The sequence below is a fragment of the Acromyrmex echinatior genome, chromosome 17 (assembly GCF_024713525.1).
Source record: "Acromyrmex echinatior isolate Ae372 chromosome 17, ASM2471352v2, whole genome shotgun sequence".
In the NCBI taxonomy this organism is placed as follows: domain Eukaryota; kingdom Metazoa; phylum Arthropoda; class Insecta; order Hymenoptera; family Formicidae; genus Acromyrmex; species Acromyrmex echinatior.
The window spans coordinates 8,193,167-8,211,958 of NC_141868.1; the positions used below are offsets into that span (position 1 = coordinate 8,193,167).

Consider the following 18,792-nt stretch of genomic DNA (forward strand, 5'->3'; position numbering starts at 1 on the left):
ATAAATTTAATGTATTTAATTCTGATTTTAATGAACAAGATTGTCGCAAAACTATAAAAAATCGGGGAAGTTAGGAAAACGTCAGAGTAGGATTGAGTAGTACTAAGTTAAAAAGATAAAAGTTAAGTTAAAAATTTAATTAATCTTAACTTAGTTACATTTTAGACTACTCTTAATTTTTTAACTTTATTTAGTTACATTTTATCTCCGTAACTATTAATTTTTTATTTAATTCTTTGAAGTTAAGTCTCGGACATAATACGCGGCAATAACAATAATTTAAAATGAGATGAAAATTGCAAAAGTGAGCAAATTTACTAGGTATTGATCAATGAAATTATAAATATTCTAGTGAATTTATTCACTTTTATAATTTTCACCTCATTTCAAATTTCACAAAGACCTCCAGATTTCAATCTGTCAGAAATCGTATTTCGATGTATCTAATTTCTGTACGTTGAAATCTATTATACCTCATTACTATCGCTACTCCCTCGTATTGTGTCTGAAGCTTTAGTCATACCACAGGCTAGTATTCATAGTCGAATCTTGTATACTAAATAGTATATATAAACAAAACATGTAAATAAAATATAGAGTATTGAACTAAATCAACTAAATGAAGTATATATTTGTCGTTATTTGTAAGATTGAAAATCTCTGGAATCATGAATTAAAAACATAAAAAAAAAACAAATTTAACTTTTAACTTTTCAATTACTTTTTTTTATTAACTTAACTTTTAATTCAATTAATTTCATTCTAAATTAATTTGTATCTTAACTAAGTTAAATTTTCAAGGTTGTTAACTTCAATTTAACTTAGTTAAAAAAAAGGTAATTTACCCTATCCTGCGTCAGAGAAATTGAAAACAGTCGGGGAAATCAGGCAAAAGTTAGAAAAGCGTGCAAAATTTTCTGAAAAATTAAAATTCTTAGCTTTAAAAAAGTTTAGTATGTGTACATCACACCTATGCAGTTTTGGAATACTTTCAATTTAACAATTAAATACAAACAGTGTCAGCTACGTTAATAATAATAATTTACATTGTTATGTTAAATGAAAAAGTTAGGAAATATCTGATGAGAAGAAAATAAAAAAATTATGGAATTTAAGGATGTACGAATTTATGGCAGCCCTGATGAAATTTTTTTATATATATTATATAAATAAATAAATTTAGAAGATAGGAGTAGATACCAGTTGGTTTGGAAAAAATAAAATTGTTTTAAAGTTTTGCAAATAATTATTTTTTTTATATTTTCTAAATTCATCTATTTATATAACTTATACATATATGTATAAAATATATAATTATAACAAACGTGATTTATAAATTATGAATTTAAACAAAAGAAATCAGTAAATTTATTAATGTAATTATATATTAAATATCACAAAGAATATCTTGTGCTGTGGTTTTATACTTTTCTTTTTATTAAGTTTTGATTTATTAAATATTCATTAAAATTGGAATTTGACGCGAAATTCCCTTGTTAGAGATGGTTGCTCTAATTCGACGCTAGAATACCTCGGGTCAAATCCAAATTTGGTATGCGTATAAATTTAACCCGCTGTCACTAAGGTGAAAATAGCATGATAACTAAAATAGGATTTTAACCCCGCAGTTACTTTAAGAGTAGTAATAATATAAAACTCTTATATAGAAAATTTTAAAATAATTGAATGAATCATCCAATTCAAATTTTATTGTTTTTTTTATCTAAAGTTTAAATTTAATTACTAATATTAGATTAAAATAATATTTATATGTGTGATTCATAATTATTTTAAAACTGTTTTTATCCAATGACAGATGTAGAGCAGAAAATAATCCTCTTTATCCATATTATATCTACTATCAAATAAAGAACACAAAGAATATCCAGTAAAGAACATATAAATTAACAATAATCTAACTAGAGATATCATTTTAATAATATATGTTATATTCTAATAAAACCTGATTTCTTTTGTCTAAATTCATAAAAGTTCTTTTACAATATGAATATCTCTAGCTAGACTCCTAATTGCCCTGTCTAAATATACAATATATTATTAATTTATTATATGAAATTATAAGGAGTCCTCACCAATACTTGTGTACATCTTTCTCAAGTAATTGAACATAAGTACGAAATATAAAATTCGCCGTCCTGACAAAGAGAACACTCTTTGTTTAATCGAAAACTACCGGCTGCACACGATGATTCATTGCAAAACGGCGATCGAGAGCGGTGGTAAAACGGCGAGCGAGCCTCTCGTTACTCCCGAAGGTCGATTGTCGCAACCATCCTGTCGGTTGCAATTCGAAAATATACTCAGGATCGTGGTGGCGAGAGTGTACAAGAGAGGGACGATAGACAGAAAGACACGGAGGATCGCGCAGCTGGATCCTCCATGTCGTTGCAGGTGCAGACGTTCGCACGTGTTCGCTTTTACGGTGACATCGAAGGTGCGTCGCTTCGAGAATTTTTGCCTTGCCATATTTACATACGAGCAGACGCTGTTACGTGCCGTATAACTGTATGCTGTCGTAAAATTTTATCATTTCTAATATTCTTGAAACATCCTTCAAACATCCTTCGGTTCTCTATCCGAAGAAATATTGTATCCTAATATCGGATCTTTTATCATATTATGTTTCAATTTTATCTACTGAGAAAAATGTTTTGATTAAATCAACAAAATATATCGACAGAAATGACATTTTGGTTAAAATAACCAGGTATTTCTGTTTGGTCTCATCAAAATATATCTCGTTTCCTAAAAGGAAGCATTTTTAAATCTACTCATTACTATATACGACGCCAAAAAATATTTTAATTGAAATAACGCTTTTTATAAGATCTAATAATTAAATGCATATAATTATATATACAATTATATGTACGTTATAATTGCGGTATAAAGTGACGATTTTGATCGAAATATCAAAATGTTTCTTCAATTTTTTTCGCTTACACCCAGAGAAAAATTTCTTCGATTTAAAGAAATGTTTCTTTGCTGTTAAAGAAAAAATTTCTTTGATTTAAACATTATTTTTTTAAATCGAATAAAATTTATTTGATTTAAAGAAATTATGTTCAAATCAAAGAAATGACGTTCAAATTATGATTCACAGATCAAAGAAATTTTTTTCTTTAATATACAATAGTATATCAAAGAAACATTTCTTTAAATCGAAGAAGTCTTTCTCTAGGTATATATAAGTTTGGATTGAGATCGAGAAAAGACAGAGAGAGAGAGAGAGAAAGAGAAAGAGAGAAAGGGGAAGGGGGGGGGTCGAAAAAAGAACAAACGAACTTTCTAATCGATCCGAGGTATTATTTAGAATTCATAGTTTCCGCGGCAATCGTATTGCGCGCGTTTTGTTCGTTGCCCCGTGAGTGAGAGATGCAGATGCAATTGGAGAGTGAGAAAGAGAGAGAGAATGAGAGAGAGAGAGAGAGAGAGAGAGTCTTGCGTGGGAGTGAGATCGCATCGAGAGCGCAATGTGGGTCACTAGGAAATTGTTAGTCGTCTGTTAGTCGTTCCAACAGCCTTCCTGTGTGCGACCGACAGCTGGGTGCTGCGTGGGCGTCGTAATCCCGCGGCGCAGGGCACAGTTCCAGAACTTGGGAAGGATTCACCACCCCATGTGTTTTTTTCATATGCTTTTTAAGCGTCTGTATTATTACTCCGTCTGCTTCATACATGCTTCAGCTTTCTTTCGATGTATAAATTTATACCCTTCCACTTCTATCAGCGTATTATCTTTTGAGAGACTTTCTAAAATGAATTTTGATTTTTGATTTTTTTTAAGTGAAAGAATATTGAGGAAGGTTATTTCTTAAGGTTGTTTCTTACAAGTTCTACAATTTTTCATTTTTTGATATTTTTGTAACCAAGCTTTATTTAATTGTAATTCCATTAAAGTAGGCGTCATTTAAAATTAACTGAAGAATGTGATTTTATTTGTAATTCGTTTAATCCTGAAGTTTAGCTCAATTGTGAGTAAAGAGTTGTTAAAAAGTAATACGCCTTGAGTGAAATGGATATAAATGGGAAAGTCATATCTTTAATATCATTTAAAGTTAGATAAAACATTGCAGAAATTGTTTTGTGTTATAAATTTTATACTTTATTACAAAAGATGGATGTAAGTAGGTGTATACCTGTATAAAATTTAACATGTACAGAACGTGAAGCTGAAAACACACTCCTAAATTTTTTTATTCTCTCTTAACTCTGTTGATCTGTTTGGGTTTATTTGACCCAAAATGTAATTTATTCTCTCACTAACTAAAACTTTTTAAACAGTTTTTTTTGATACTTGATAATTTTGCCTGTAAATGTAAAATTTTTTTTTTGTGAATTTTTTTTATTTCGTAAAGTTTTTTAATCATATTGACCTAAATATGATCGTATAAATAAATTTGAACAGATCAACAGGATTGTTACTCTTTAATTATGCTCTTTAATTATGCACTCTTCTCTTGGAAATTGTTGTAATGTCATAAATTATATTTAATTTGAGTTATTTGTAATCATTTTTGTTGATCGCTGCTAATTAATATATCGTTTAATTTAATTAAACAATTTAACTGAATAAAATATATTAAATGTAATTCAAATTTAGTTGATTATTTATTGAGTTCATATGTTTATATGGATATTATTTACTTTAAAACTAACAGAAATGGATTAATTTATGTTTTGATACACATATAGAAATTAAAAGTAACAATATTTAACTCGGGAGATTGTTCAATAGAAATAATTCTATTTTCAGTCAAAGCGGCGCTCAGTGTTTAATAATACTAAATGCAAATTTTTACAAATATATTAATTTGATAAACTCAAGAGATTGAGATATCATTACGGTTCCTTTGATATCTAATAAGTAGTACAAGTCACACTTTCGCGCGGGATGTGGACTGAACTTGTCTGTCCGAAAATCGCGAGAGATTTTGCGAGAGATTCGTCAAGTGTGAATCGTGCGATCGTCGAGGCAATTTATGCCAACTACGGGAAAGAGGTGGAAAGGATCTTTTGTCTAGCGGCCCGCGCTGCACAATGGTTGCGTGGGTGTCGAAACTTGCCCCGCGTGGCATGGCGTGGACGCATGCAAGTCGCGGGACGGGAGAGAGAATTGTACTATCACATTGCGTAAGGGAACCGCCGACGTGCGCGACGATATGCACCGCCGTTAGATGGTTCGTTGCATTGTTACGCCGCAAACTATGTAACGCGAATACGAATCTGCATAAGAAAAGTTCCGTCGCTTTCAGGAAAGCTTTATGTGTTGTGTGTTTGTGTGTGTGTGTGTGTGTGTGTGTGTGTGTGTGTGTGTGTGTGTGTGTGTGTGTGTGTGTCCTAGATTCATATGCAAGCATTTGTATACCGTAATAAAGCGTAAAGTTAGTATATATCGCCGCTCCAGTTCATTGCCGGATTGAGAATATCGCGAATTTAAGCTTTGTCTCTTAAAAATACTCGAGTTTCATTTAACACTTGTACGAATTGTTTACGTAGCACTGAGGGGCAAATTTTACGACTATAATTGCATAATAATTGCATAATGTTAAGTTAGGAGTGCCATCTTTATAGTTATTACTGTTATGTCATTATCAATGTCATTATTAATAATTATTAATAATTATTTATAGTTCTATCTTAAAAATATACATATTAGGTGCGCAACTTAATTCTCGGCCTTTTTCATTGATACTAATTTATAAAAAGTCGAATAGTTACCTAATCTTTAAAATAATCTTTTAAAATAATCTCCTTCGTTTTCTATACATTTGCGATTTTCTATATATTTTTCGGGAAGCTGCCGAATTCCACTTCGGAAAAAAGAGGATTGTTTTGAATTTATAAATTCGACCATACTTTTCTCGACATTCTTGACATTCTTGACATAAGTAAAATTAGCATCAGTCAGATGATATTGCAAGAATTTAAAAAGGTGATAATCTGGAGAAAATACGCCGAGTGCGATACGATAAAATTTCCCAGCCCAAGTTGGTGATCGTTTTCAAAGTCATTTTTGCTGTGTGTGGCCGCGCGTTATCTTGAAGCAAGATGACCTTTCTTGTTCCCTTGTCGGTGTAAAGCCCTTTCTCTTCCAATGCGTTACTAACACGAATCAGTTACTGCTGATAACATTGAGCAGTGACCGTTTCACCAGATTAGAGCAATTCGTAATGAACGACGCTCTGCTGATCCCACAATATACACAGCAACACCTTCTTGACGTGGATATTTGGTTTTGCGATACTATTCGAAGGTCCCGGATAAACCCATGATTTTCGCCTCTTTGGATTATCCATTTTTCGTCACAGGTCACAATCTTGTGCAGAAAATCCTTCTTTTTGAAACGGGATAGCCATATCATAGTGTCTACGCTTGTTCTCAGCTGTGAGTTCGTGGGGAACCCAATGGCTCTCCTTTTAAATCCTCCCCAGTTTATATAGACGCTTAGAAATGGTTTGTCTTGTTACTCCGAGTTCCTGTGCGAGCTCTGACTGTGTGCGACAGGAATTCTCTTCCAAAAGTTGTTCCAGTTCCTCATCGTTGACTTTCTTTGACTGTCCCGAACGTTTTTCATCATTAAGATCGAAATTTCTTCTCTTAAACCGCTGGAACCACTTTTTACAGGTACTGTAAGAAACAGCATTCTCTCCCAAAGCCGAACAAATCATTTCCTGTGCTTCAGCAGCACTTTTTTTTTTAATTGAAAAGCGAAAAGAAGGCAATGTCTCAAATGTTGCTTCTCGAACGACATTGCTTTTAACACTTTTTTTTTTTAAGTTTGTTAGTACAATCACCAACAATTACAGTGCGTTTGAAAGCTTAAAGATGGCGCTCAATATGACTATATGGAGGGAAAGATATGTAAATTTGAATAGATACTCACTGATTGAAGTTAGGGGCTGAGAATTAAGTTGCGCACCTAATATATGGATGTTCTTGAAAACGAGTATAAATACACACAAGAATACCAAAATTTTTTCTCTCAAAATAGCGTTAATAATAAATTAATAAAATTAATTGAGTCCTGATTCTTTCCATCTTTCGCTCGAAGAAAAGAATAATTTTCGGCATCGAAGAGAAATGCATGGACTTTTTTTTAACTCCATGTAAACAACATGTATTTCACATTCTCGAAATTGCGTGATAGGTAATCGTTGATGCAAAAATGATATTTTGTACGGTTTAATAATAATTATTTGCGGCACCATCGAGTCCTCATGCGATACAGCGCGTGTTTCAGTGTGCGTGACGCGTGTCCCAGTCTCGATGGAGGTGCGTGCTTACCGTACACTAGTGATCAAGATAACGAAATTGTAATAAGGAAGTCATTAAGAACGATTATCCTTCGAGGGGGTTTTCCTTCGTGGGCGAGAAATTTATTCGATATCTGATCGTGTAATAAGATTTCTCGGAACACTCGCTCTATCTCCAGCATGTCGAAATTATTGAAGCCGACTTTGCAATTGCACAGAAAATGTGGGTCGTCTCCGAACCGTTGCATCTGGTCTCAAATATACCAGGGAACGAGTAGATCATTAAAAATTACAGATATTTAATTTAAGATAAGATCTAGATAATTTTTTCCATTGGTTATTATAGCAAAGAAATGTCTTATTTTTTTCACGAGAAATAACTAATTCAATCTGTTTTTAGAAATAATAAAAACTGGCTAGAAATAATTTAATTACCTATGTTGCCATCGTTTGCAACATTGGAATAATATTTATCATAAAAAAGTGCTTTATCCGTTAAACTGTAACAATGATATTAACCTGGGAATAATCGCCTGGGGATATTTTTATATCCATTGGCAAAAAAAAATATAGCTTGTAAAATATTGTTTTGTATGGAAATTGTTTATTTTGTTTCTTTATTAAAAACTATTTTTTACGAAACTTTAAACATGCAATTCCATCGAAAATCCACAATGAAAAAGCGTTATTAGTTAAAATCTTTATTTTTTTTAGCGGCGGTATTAAAAATCATAATTTTTTAGAAATGCTGTTATAATAAGCTGCTAAACATGTTTAATTTTGCAATAAGAAAAATATTCTGATTGTACTAACAAAAGTACAAACGAACAAATTCTGATCATACTAATCTAAAAGAATTCTGGTTATCGTAATTGAATTTCTGAATATCTCAAATGTTTGATAAAATTAATTATACCTAAATGTTTAATCTGTACTTTTTTGATTGAATTTATTAGAATTCCAACTAAAGCAACAAGAAAAACTTTTTCCAATGTAGCTTCTGAATTTTTTTTTTCAGAAAATTAATTAAATCCGTAAATGATCTTAAATACTAAAATAAATCGAGAAACAACCAATAATGTACAATACATTGTTAATAATAGTGATTTTAATTGGGGGTGTAAACACATGTCAAAAAAAAAAATCGAATAACTATTCTCAGATTAATAATCAATGAACTAGATTCAATGAAATATCGTAAAGAGAAGGGACTATTGAGATATATATATATACTATACGAGAAACTTGCTGTATAATCATACAATCTTATGAAGGCTGCGATCAAACTATTTGTCTACCTTTATGATTCATTGAAACTCATCAAAATTGAAGAGGCGATTCACGTTTCTCTGTCAGTCGCCTGTGAAGGAAATCGCCGACAAAAACGACGGGGCCGCGTTAACTAACGGATCATACTTACGATTAATTTATGAGGTGTTAAACGGTCGGTCGGTCGAAGGGTGCATTTTAATGCACCCTTCGTGCAGCGCGACGCGATGCGACGCGACGCGATGCAACGCAACGCAACGCAACGCAACGCAACGCAACGCAACGCAACGCAACGACGGCGTCTCTCGTGTCAGGAAATTCGAAGTGTTTGCACGATAATGAGAAGGTCCCGGCTTTGCTCGGAGATCGTCCTTAACGATACCGCCAACCCTGCCGCTACACGTCACGCCGCCCTAACGACTCCATTTACACCCTCCTACCTCGACCACAACAGCGGCCGCATTTCGCGCTCGGGATCTTTCGCGTTTGTTATGGCATACTTTCGCCACGCGAAATTGCAATCTGGATTATCATCGAAGCTTGCTTCCATTTTTACGTTACGCTATACAGAGCGTAACCGAGCAAGGAGATCAGTCTCGAGTAGATGATTCAGAGAGGTTCCGAGAAAAGAAATTCAAAGCGATTGATCGAAGTAGATATCGATTAAATTAAAAGATGATATTATAAGGATATTTTAAGAAATTGGCGACCTACAGAAATGATTAAAACTGTGCAATTTGACATCATGAGTTTATTAGTGTGGGTTAACTTTTTATCAATAAAACAAATAATGTCTCTACCATTATATCAGTTTTATCACCTGGTCTCACAACATTGTGAGAGACATACATATGACTTTCCAAGTGGAGCTTGAGACAATAATCACATCATGTACAAATAATGTAATTCACTGATGATGGCTCGGAATGATTGTTATTTATCGATTAATAAACTGATAATTTTGTTGCGCTCCAATTACTGCGCTCGACTCTCATTGCCAGTGTACTTTTCCTTATTTATTGTTATTATTTTTACCCCCTGCATTGAAAGGAAAATTTTTGATATTTTAATTTTTGATAATTACAATTAAATTTACTTGACTTTAGAAAAATTGTTGATTCCATGAGTTGAATACAATTTATTTGTTTAATACAGACAATTATTTCTCTCTCTCTTGCTGTTTCCATCAATGTAGATGAACTTTATGCTCTCCTAACTAATCTCGGTTCAACTTTATAGTCTTCTAAGAATCAGAAAAAGATGAGAAGAGAGAAGAATAAGTTGAACTGAGATAAAAGTTCATCTACATTGGTGGGTATTACTCTCTCTCTCTCTCTCCTTTTTTTTTCGTTCGATGCCTCGCATCGACAGTATCACACGCTTATTTCGCAAGGAACGAACGAGTCACTGACATTTCTCTTTCTGTTCAGCGCGCGCGTCAGGAGTGACTCATTGCCGAAGACAACGAACCCCGAAAGGAAACGAAGTGAGTGAATGAAGCGATGAATGGGCCTTCTTATGAATGAATTTACTACGCTGCTCTTTGCGTAGTCGCGAGGATGACGACGACGATGACGCTTTTTCCATCGTTTTTACTATTCTTTAAATCGCAGGTTATCTCCCGATACGTTATGAACTCACGTTTCAAAACGAAATTTCTCTTTCGATTAAGCTATATAGGTTTCCTATTTATTTGCCTTTCTAAGGTTTATTTATTCCTTATCGAAAAATCTTTCGTTGAAATAAATATCGACTGCGAAGAATTTATAAATTCAAAATCAAGAATATATAATATAATATTATATAATAGAATATTTCTTTGAGACATTCTATGGATAACAAATATGTTATGTCTATTTCTATCAATGTAGATTAACTTTAATCTCGGTTTAATTTACTTTTTACCTTTTTCTTAAAACTAGAAGAAAATAAAGAATATGTTAAAACGAAATTAAAGTTCTACTATAGCGGTAGTGTAATGTTATTATTAGTTGTAGTGTAGAAGTGGAGTCCGTAGAATTAATAAACACAATTTGAAGTTGATCCAATATGTGCATTTAAACAACATTACAGTTATAACACGTCAAGGAACAAGACAGGTTAAGGTTCACAAGGCAAAATCGCGCGTCGTTAATCAACAACTGACAGAAGGCAATCTGCTGTCAAATGGATATGTTCACTTCGATTAGTCAAATAGATCGAGTGCCGAATGTGTACGTCCTAATAGGTAGAAATGATAGATAATTAGATGTGCGTCTATAAATATCGCGCCATTGAAATATTAACCGTACACTGTTAGAAATGTAACCACGAGCTTCCTTTACATGTAAATGGTTATGAACGAAATTAAAAGTAATGAATGATTTAAAATTAAGTTACAGTAGTTACTTAAATGAAATGAACGTGTACATAAAATTTTATAAATTTTCATGAAAAATATATTACATTTTATGTATACAAATATACTTTTTAGTTATAAATACTTTTTAGTTACAGTATTAAATTTAATGTAATGTCATGAAATTAAATTTAAATTGTGTAACTTAAAAGTTAATGGAGTTTAAGGACATTTCTAACAGTGTAGAGTTCAGACTCGGATATCTTAAATTTTCTCATATAGCCTTGGCCATACATAGAAAAATACTGTATGCAGGTAATGATTATTTTTTTCAAGTGTTTTAAAAATTCATATATCCACAAATCTGTCACAACAAAGTTCATCACAAGCATCAAATTTATTTAAAATATGTTCTGAATTCTAATAAGTTTAATACTTCTACAATCAAAATTATTAAATTAAAACAATTTCGCTTGTTTATATTATATGAAATCGCTTCTTCAATCAATTTTATAATATTCTTCAAGAGAAAATAAATTCTTGTTTTGAGTACATATTAATAATTATTTTTTTTTAATTTGTAACGAGTAATAATTACGATATCATTAAAGAAAATATTCTTTATTGAAAGTAACCGTTACTTAAAAGGAAGAAAGTAAATTGAGTAATCATTTTTCTTAGCAATAGAATGATATTTTTCTGTGTGCGTAAGTATAAAGCACCCTCAGTTTATTGCATTTTGGAAAAGCCGGTAATAAAAGCCAAAGGAGAGGACAAACGAAATATTAAAATTGCTAGTTCCATAAAAAAAAAAAAAAATTGTAGTTCCACTTCTCGTTTTCGCGATGACGAGATCTCAGCTCGCTAGTAAAGTTTTGCCTCGCAAAAATGCAGCTTGTATTTGGTGAAAGGCGACGGCTCAGCTGTTACGAGTCTTTATCGCGCGCGGAGATAATCGTAAGCGGTCGCGGGCGCTTACGTTACGTCGCTCGTGTTTCATAACCGCGCTCGCTTAGGATAGGAAAAGTGTGCCGTAACCCCGCTCTGTGAAAAGTGTGTCGCGCACATACAGACGGTCGCAAAGTGTGCGTACATGCATGTACACGCGTACCGGCTTCGGCGGTGCGCGCATACTAAAATTGGAACGATATGGGGAAGATTAAAGCTGGCGTGGACCGGCACAAAATCACGTTTTTCTAATAAACAAATAAAGGGGAGCTTTATTCGAGTCGTATCTCTGAAAAAAGAATGAGATAAGGCTAAAAATATCGATCCAATAAGGATCGAAGGAGGCGAGAATAAAATATATATGAAGAAATATATAATGTATCTCCCCTTAGCTTCAAAAATGACACAACTCGAGATACTGTAGAAGATAAGTTTCTCAGAAAAAGGGAAAAACTTTTTCATTCTGTTCAGAAAATTATTAATTGATCAAATAATCGATAAAAAGAACGTATTCTTAAGTTTCTGTTTACAATTTGGATCTTTTTTCACACAACGAAATTTCACCCTCATTTTTTTTGTTCGAATTTTAGTTTCTGTTGAATAAAGAAAAAGATGTTGGAAAGAACCTAATTTTGAATTTTTCCACTTTTTTTGAAGACCTAGAACTATAAAAAATGTCATTTTTGTCATTTTTGTTTCACAATCCTTAAGAAACAAACTATTTTGAGCTGACACTTTTGAAATAAGGAAGCGACACATACATAAAAATGAAATATATTAAAAATAGAATAAAAATTTGAAAGTTTAAAGAAAACTAGACAAGAGGAAGGGAGAAGACATTCACACAGGAATTCAGTGCAGTGTGTGACCTATATATTCCTAATCGTTACAAACAACCGTCGTTTAACAACGGGAACGAAAGTGACGTCTTCGACGACGTTGCTCTTGCCTGGCTGTAAACTGACATTGGCTTGTGTCCAGCAGAGCGACGACGCTCTGAATAAAATAGCGATCGAAGGCACACCCTCGTGCAATACGAGTTGCCCTGCAACCACCCCTCCTGAGGAAAGCAAACTTTGTGCTTGCATATTATCGGAATATTTTCTTAACGCATTACAAGTTGCGTGTGTTAAATGTGATATTTATGTATTAACGATTCAAGTAATTTCCAGGGAATATATATAATTGAAGTAAAGTCTTTGGTATTATTATAAGAAGTTATTTTTATATTTTATCTTTTTCTATTCAGCGCTTAAAAAATTATAGATAAAAATAGTTCTTTATCCAGTTACGTCGATGTTGAATTTTTCGTATCGATCTATCTGTATCACATTAAAAAACATTTTTATTTGTGTTATAAACGATCCACTCAAGTCTTTGTTAAAATTTTGTGTTGAATTTTTAATATGTCAAGTATTAATTCAACATAAATGAAATAATATAAAAGTAATGTTTTTCGAAACCTAAATCCTAAGCTAAATGAATAAAATATTATTAATTTAACGTATTATAAATGTTAATTTTAATTAAGAAATATAATTGCTTACAAATTGTGTCATTGTTACATTTTTTGGATTAATTTTTTACGTAATATTTATGTTGCTTTTTAACCTATTTATCTTAACAGAACATTAAATTAACAGAAAAATTTGAGTTGATCATTTGGGACATGTGAAATGTGTTAAATTTAACACTCATTTTTCAATTGTGTGACTGCATGATTAATGTGACTTCAGGATGTCCCCAATTTATATTGGGGATTATTTCTATTAGTAATTAGTATTAATTATACATATATTTAATTATAATTTAAGTAGTAATTATTAATATACATACACATAATTACTTAACTCATCTATAATTCCCACTTTTTACTTTAGAATTATAAATTATACATCATATCCTGCTTATATAATTATCTCTTCTCTACTTAAAAATTATATTACAATAATTATATGAATTCCTAATTTTCCACATTTCCTCGTAAATCTGTGCCGCAGCTTAAAAATAAAATTCGTCAGGTCGAATCGATTGCGAAGTAGTTCCCAAGTCTCGGAACGCCGCTTAATTTTCGCTTTTTAAGAACATCCCAGTTGTTTTTAGTGCAACCCCGTGAAATGAGCTGTTTAATCGTGGATCGCACGGCCACGACATTACAATCGCCCGGTTGCTGCGCGCTGTTTTTTCGCACGCACGCGTATATATTATTCGTTTCCTGCTTTCCATGTGCATCCGTGCGATCGATCGGCGTGTATCGATCGCCTCGCGCATGGCGCGGGTTTGCGATATGCCGTTTGCGACAATTGTTACTGTTACGCGCATCGCCGCTCCCCCTTCCTTTCTTTCGCGGGGCCCCATTGTCGCGTGACAGCGACTACATACTAGCCACTTCCTGCGTGCCTTCCACCTTGCCTTGTCGCGTGCACACGGCGTTGAGGTTCACGGGGGAACAAAAAGCACAGCAAAGAGCAACATGAGGTAATTTCGCTTGGACGATCGAGATAATAACAATGTGACAAAATAAATTTGTTTGCGATATTGATACACCTAATTTTAAATGCAGTCTCCGATCTCCCGCAGGTCTCCCAATCATTTAGACCGGAAAGAGAAGGAAACGTTAAATAATAAAGAAAATATGTAGGATAAAATGTTTTCATGCGACCGTTTATTTTCGAGAAACAATGTATCTTTGTAAGTTTTCGAGGCAAAATTCTAATATAATTTGCTTCAAGTTTATTGAAAAACATATTTCTGTTGATTATCTATTTTAATTCGCAGTTGCCATTAAACTTTGAGTCTGACATTTTTGCTGAAAAGGAGAAATTTGGTTTCAAATTTTATCGAATAATTTTTTATTGAAATTATATTGTGGAACAAATTATATATAATATATTAAACACTTAGAAGAAGAGAGAGAATTATGGAATACGATTTTGTTTTATTAAAATAACTCAATAAATATATGACATAACTACTTTAGTACAAGTTAGAGTGATACCAATGTTATACACTGTTAGAAATGTAAATGAAGCTCGTGGTTATGAACGAAATTAAAAGTAATGAATGATTTAACTGAAAATTAAGTGACAGTAATTACTTAAATGTAATGAACGTGTACATTAAATCTATGAAATTTAATGTACTTTTAATAAAATTTTATGAAAAATACATTAAATTTCACAAATTTTCATGAAAAATACATTAAATTTTATGTATATATACACACAAATATACTTTTTAGTTATGAATATGTACATTAAATTTAATGTAATGTCATGAAATTAAGTTCAAATTGTGTTAACAAGTTAACTTAAAATTTAATGAAATTTAAGAACATTTATAACAGTGTAGGTAAAAGTAGATTCTTCGTAAATAGAACGGACGTAATTTATAAAAACTGAAGCAAGAGAAAAAGGGTTGCGATTATGAATCGGGAGAGAGAATATGGAATATTACCAATTAATATATGTATTCATTGAAAACAACTGAAATTTTAATAAATATTTGTTTAAATATAAAGAATTCTAAGTAAATATTTATTAAATATGAACAGATCTGCAAATTGAAGTTACAGAATTAATACCAACATATTTTTCAAAATTACATAATAAATACACATTTGCAAAATTGAAATGCAGCTTTTGCAAGAATGCAGTAAATGTTAATGGTCATGTTACAGCTTTAAACAAATTATGAAGAAGTAATTTTGACGATCGTCTCTAGAATGCAGCATAAATTATAATTCAAGATATGATGTTCTATAATCCCTCACTTATTCTATAATCACCTCCTTTTTTCTATATTTTTTCAGAAGTTGCACCAATCATGTTTTCAAGACAAACTCATTCGAGTTGTCTTATCTTCTTGCTATCTTAAAACGCAATTTATTTAATTATTTATTCAATTAATGACAATGTAATACAAAAGAAGGGCAAAGAGCCAGTAATGTATAAAAGAACTTTAATTTAAATTACCATTAAAAATTCATATAGACAATTACAATTAACAACAAATGTTTCGACTCTAATCGAGTCATTTTCAATGTAATATATCAACATCGTTTTAAACCAAAAATATGTACATAGTATTACAATACTATTATAATTTTTAATATCGTATTTTTTCATTCCGTGTACGCTGCGAGTCATTTTTATCAAGAATCAAAGTAGTCATAAGAAAATTCTGGAAAAGTAACCGTGAACAAAAAGAATTAACATTAACTACATACAAATTAGTAATATAATAATGTACCTTGTCAGTAATATCAGTAAATGTGTTAAGAGTCCATTAATAAAAAGAGAGAGAAAAACGCAGGTAGATGGTAATTCATTTCATGGTACAATATATTAGTTTTTTTATCATATAAATTAGTTTAAGCAAATTTGCAAAAGTAACGAACATCTAACTTTCACGATGTCGATTAATAACGGTCTTTGTATTGCTCTTGCGTTTCAGGGCCGTGAAAGCGTTCCAGCAGGTGCTATGGGTGGAACCAGGATTTCCACGGGCCTGCGAGGTTCACCTACGGCTCGGCTTGATGCTGAAGGTCCACGCTGAGTTCGACGCCGCTTTGAAGCACCTGACCCTCGCCCTGATCGATGCCACCACACCTGCCTCCTTCTCCAAGCTCGAGAGTAAGTACTCGTTCCCTTTATTCGCGCCATTAGCCGGAAAACTCTTAGCCAACACCCCGCACATCGCAACTCTATAATCGCTCCCTCACTTTCCTTCGTCGAACTTGACCGCCTTTTGTTCCTTGTTCACGTCACTGAGATGACTCCCACGTGATCATCTAGTTCAATCATTTTTTAAACATGATATATTGCAATAGTAAAGGACTCTAAATAATATAAATTAAAATTGTATAAGATGACAGGATATTGAAGAGCTAACCGCAGGACTTCCGTAAATTAATTTATATATTTCAATGGTAATTACATAGAGTTATTATTCAAACTTAGTCTCGTAAATTCAAACTCTTTACATGTTTCGACTACTTGTTCGAGTCCTCTTCAGAAATCCAATAAATCTAGTTACAGATACGACTTCATTTTCTCAAAGTAGACTTTTTGATAAGCTGATTCTGGAATAATTATAGCTGCTCACATGATGGTTGGAAAACCGTGTAGAGAATCTGATTAAGCTGACAAATGGAAATTTAAAATAGGTTTTTCTCTCTAATAATTAGTAAAAATTTTTATTCCGATAAAAACTTACCGATCGTGGACAATTTGTAGTCGATCAAACGTAATGGACGTACACAAAAAGTAAAAAGACTTAAAGTCAGTCAGTGTAATAGTAACAATCGTATAAAATTAAATACGATAAATAATATAAATTAATAAAAATTGTATCAAAAAACTGAGAAAAATGTTAATAAAACTGTATAATAAAATATTACGTCCACAGTCAGAGGATAAAATTGATTGTAATGACTTAAATAAATTATAATAAATTAAATTAAATTACATGTAAGTGAACACGACACTGACTGAATAAATAACTGATACTACAAAGTCAAATACTATTGATTATCTGTATGTATGCTTTATAAAGATCCTCTGTGTCTGTAAATTGAGATTGTTTATTTGTTTTTTAATATTAAGCATTTAAGAGATTAAATGTTTTCTATAAAAAAATTCTTTATCTATTTTAACGTTGTGTCAATTAAAATCGTGATTATATTGTATTCTATGATCGGTTATAACAAAACGAGCAGAGGTGTTTCAATTTATATGGTTTCTATATTCAGATATTCCTGTTTCTAATTGTCTGCTCATTTGTCCAACAATGGAAGCATCGTATTCTTTACACATGATTTTATATACATCGTTTTTTGTGAAATATGGAAGAGGATCTTTGTGAACTTTGATAAACTTTTTAAATTTATTCACTATAGAATGAAACCTTAATGTCTTTATTTTTGAATCGGTTAAATGTATTGGATGTATTGATTGTACGGTACTGTAAATCATGTCGTATTATTGTTTGAATTTTGACAATTAAATTGATTTTCTGCAGTTGTTTTTTTGTGGATGAAAGTTTTAATGCGTTTGTTGATAGTACTGAAGATGAGTTGTCTGGATAGTCATTTTGAATTAGCATCAGTAATTTTTTTGAGGGATTACTCTTAAGTTTAGCTCTAATATTTGTCAGATAAAAGACTAAGACCAATATTCATAATTAATTCTTATATTTAAGACTGTTTTAAGTAGGTACAATTTTAAGATGTCATGAACTAAAGAGAGTTGTATTAGCATTTTAAAACATTATTTAAGGCGGTCTTAAAATAAGAACGGACTATAAATATCGCCTTATAATTAATTTTTAATACAAGAAATTCCTTACAATCGATATTTTAATGTTCTGTACATATCTTAAATGGCATTTTACTTCAAATTAAAGGAGGTGGACTATCAAATGAAGTTTCAATTTAATAGAGTTGGAATTTTATTGCGATAATAATAGCTAATCGTAAAAGTCATCCTTTTGAACAAAGAAACAATTCTTCTGTAAAAATGTGTGGTTATACCGCTCTCTGTCATAAGAATTATAGCTTTTGTACTAATACAGTATTTCTTTGACCAGTATAACGAGATGTGTGTGATTTGACTGGAGTTATTTATGAGAGTCATACGAGTTTTACTGGTTTAAGATCTTGTCTATCTTTCGCGCACGAACTCGTGACCAACTTTCGGTTCTATTAACAACTGAGCAATAACATGCACTTATCTAATCAAAATAGCCAGAAAATTGACCTGAATATTTCAATACTAAACTCATGAATTAATGGATATAATGAACAGTTGAGATGTACATATTTCGTTGAAGTGACACAAGTGCTGATCGTCGAAAGAACTTTACAGAAAGCAGATTAAAATAATAATATACACAATAGGCTCTCTGAATTCAAAAGGAAAATGTATCGGACGTGAGAGTGAGAGATTGTCTTTTGTACAAACT

The 18,792-nt window shown here is 31.9% G+C and overlaps 1 protein-coding gene across 3 annotated transcripts in view; it reads left to right on the forward strand.

Moving 5' to 3' along the window:
- Positions 1–18,792, forward strand: part of Utx (Utx histone demethylase) — a 91,467-nt gene that overhangs the window by 56,895 nt on the left and 15,780 nt on the right. For all 3 annotated transcript variants that reach the window (XM_087415292.1, XM_011054961.2, XM_011054962.2), the window contains one exon: positions 16,285–16,463. In XM_087415292.1, coding sequence (XP_087271418.1) covers positions 16,285–16,463 — 179 coding nt within the window. The remainder of the gene's footprint in view (positions 1–16,284; positions 16,464–18,792) is intronic.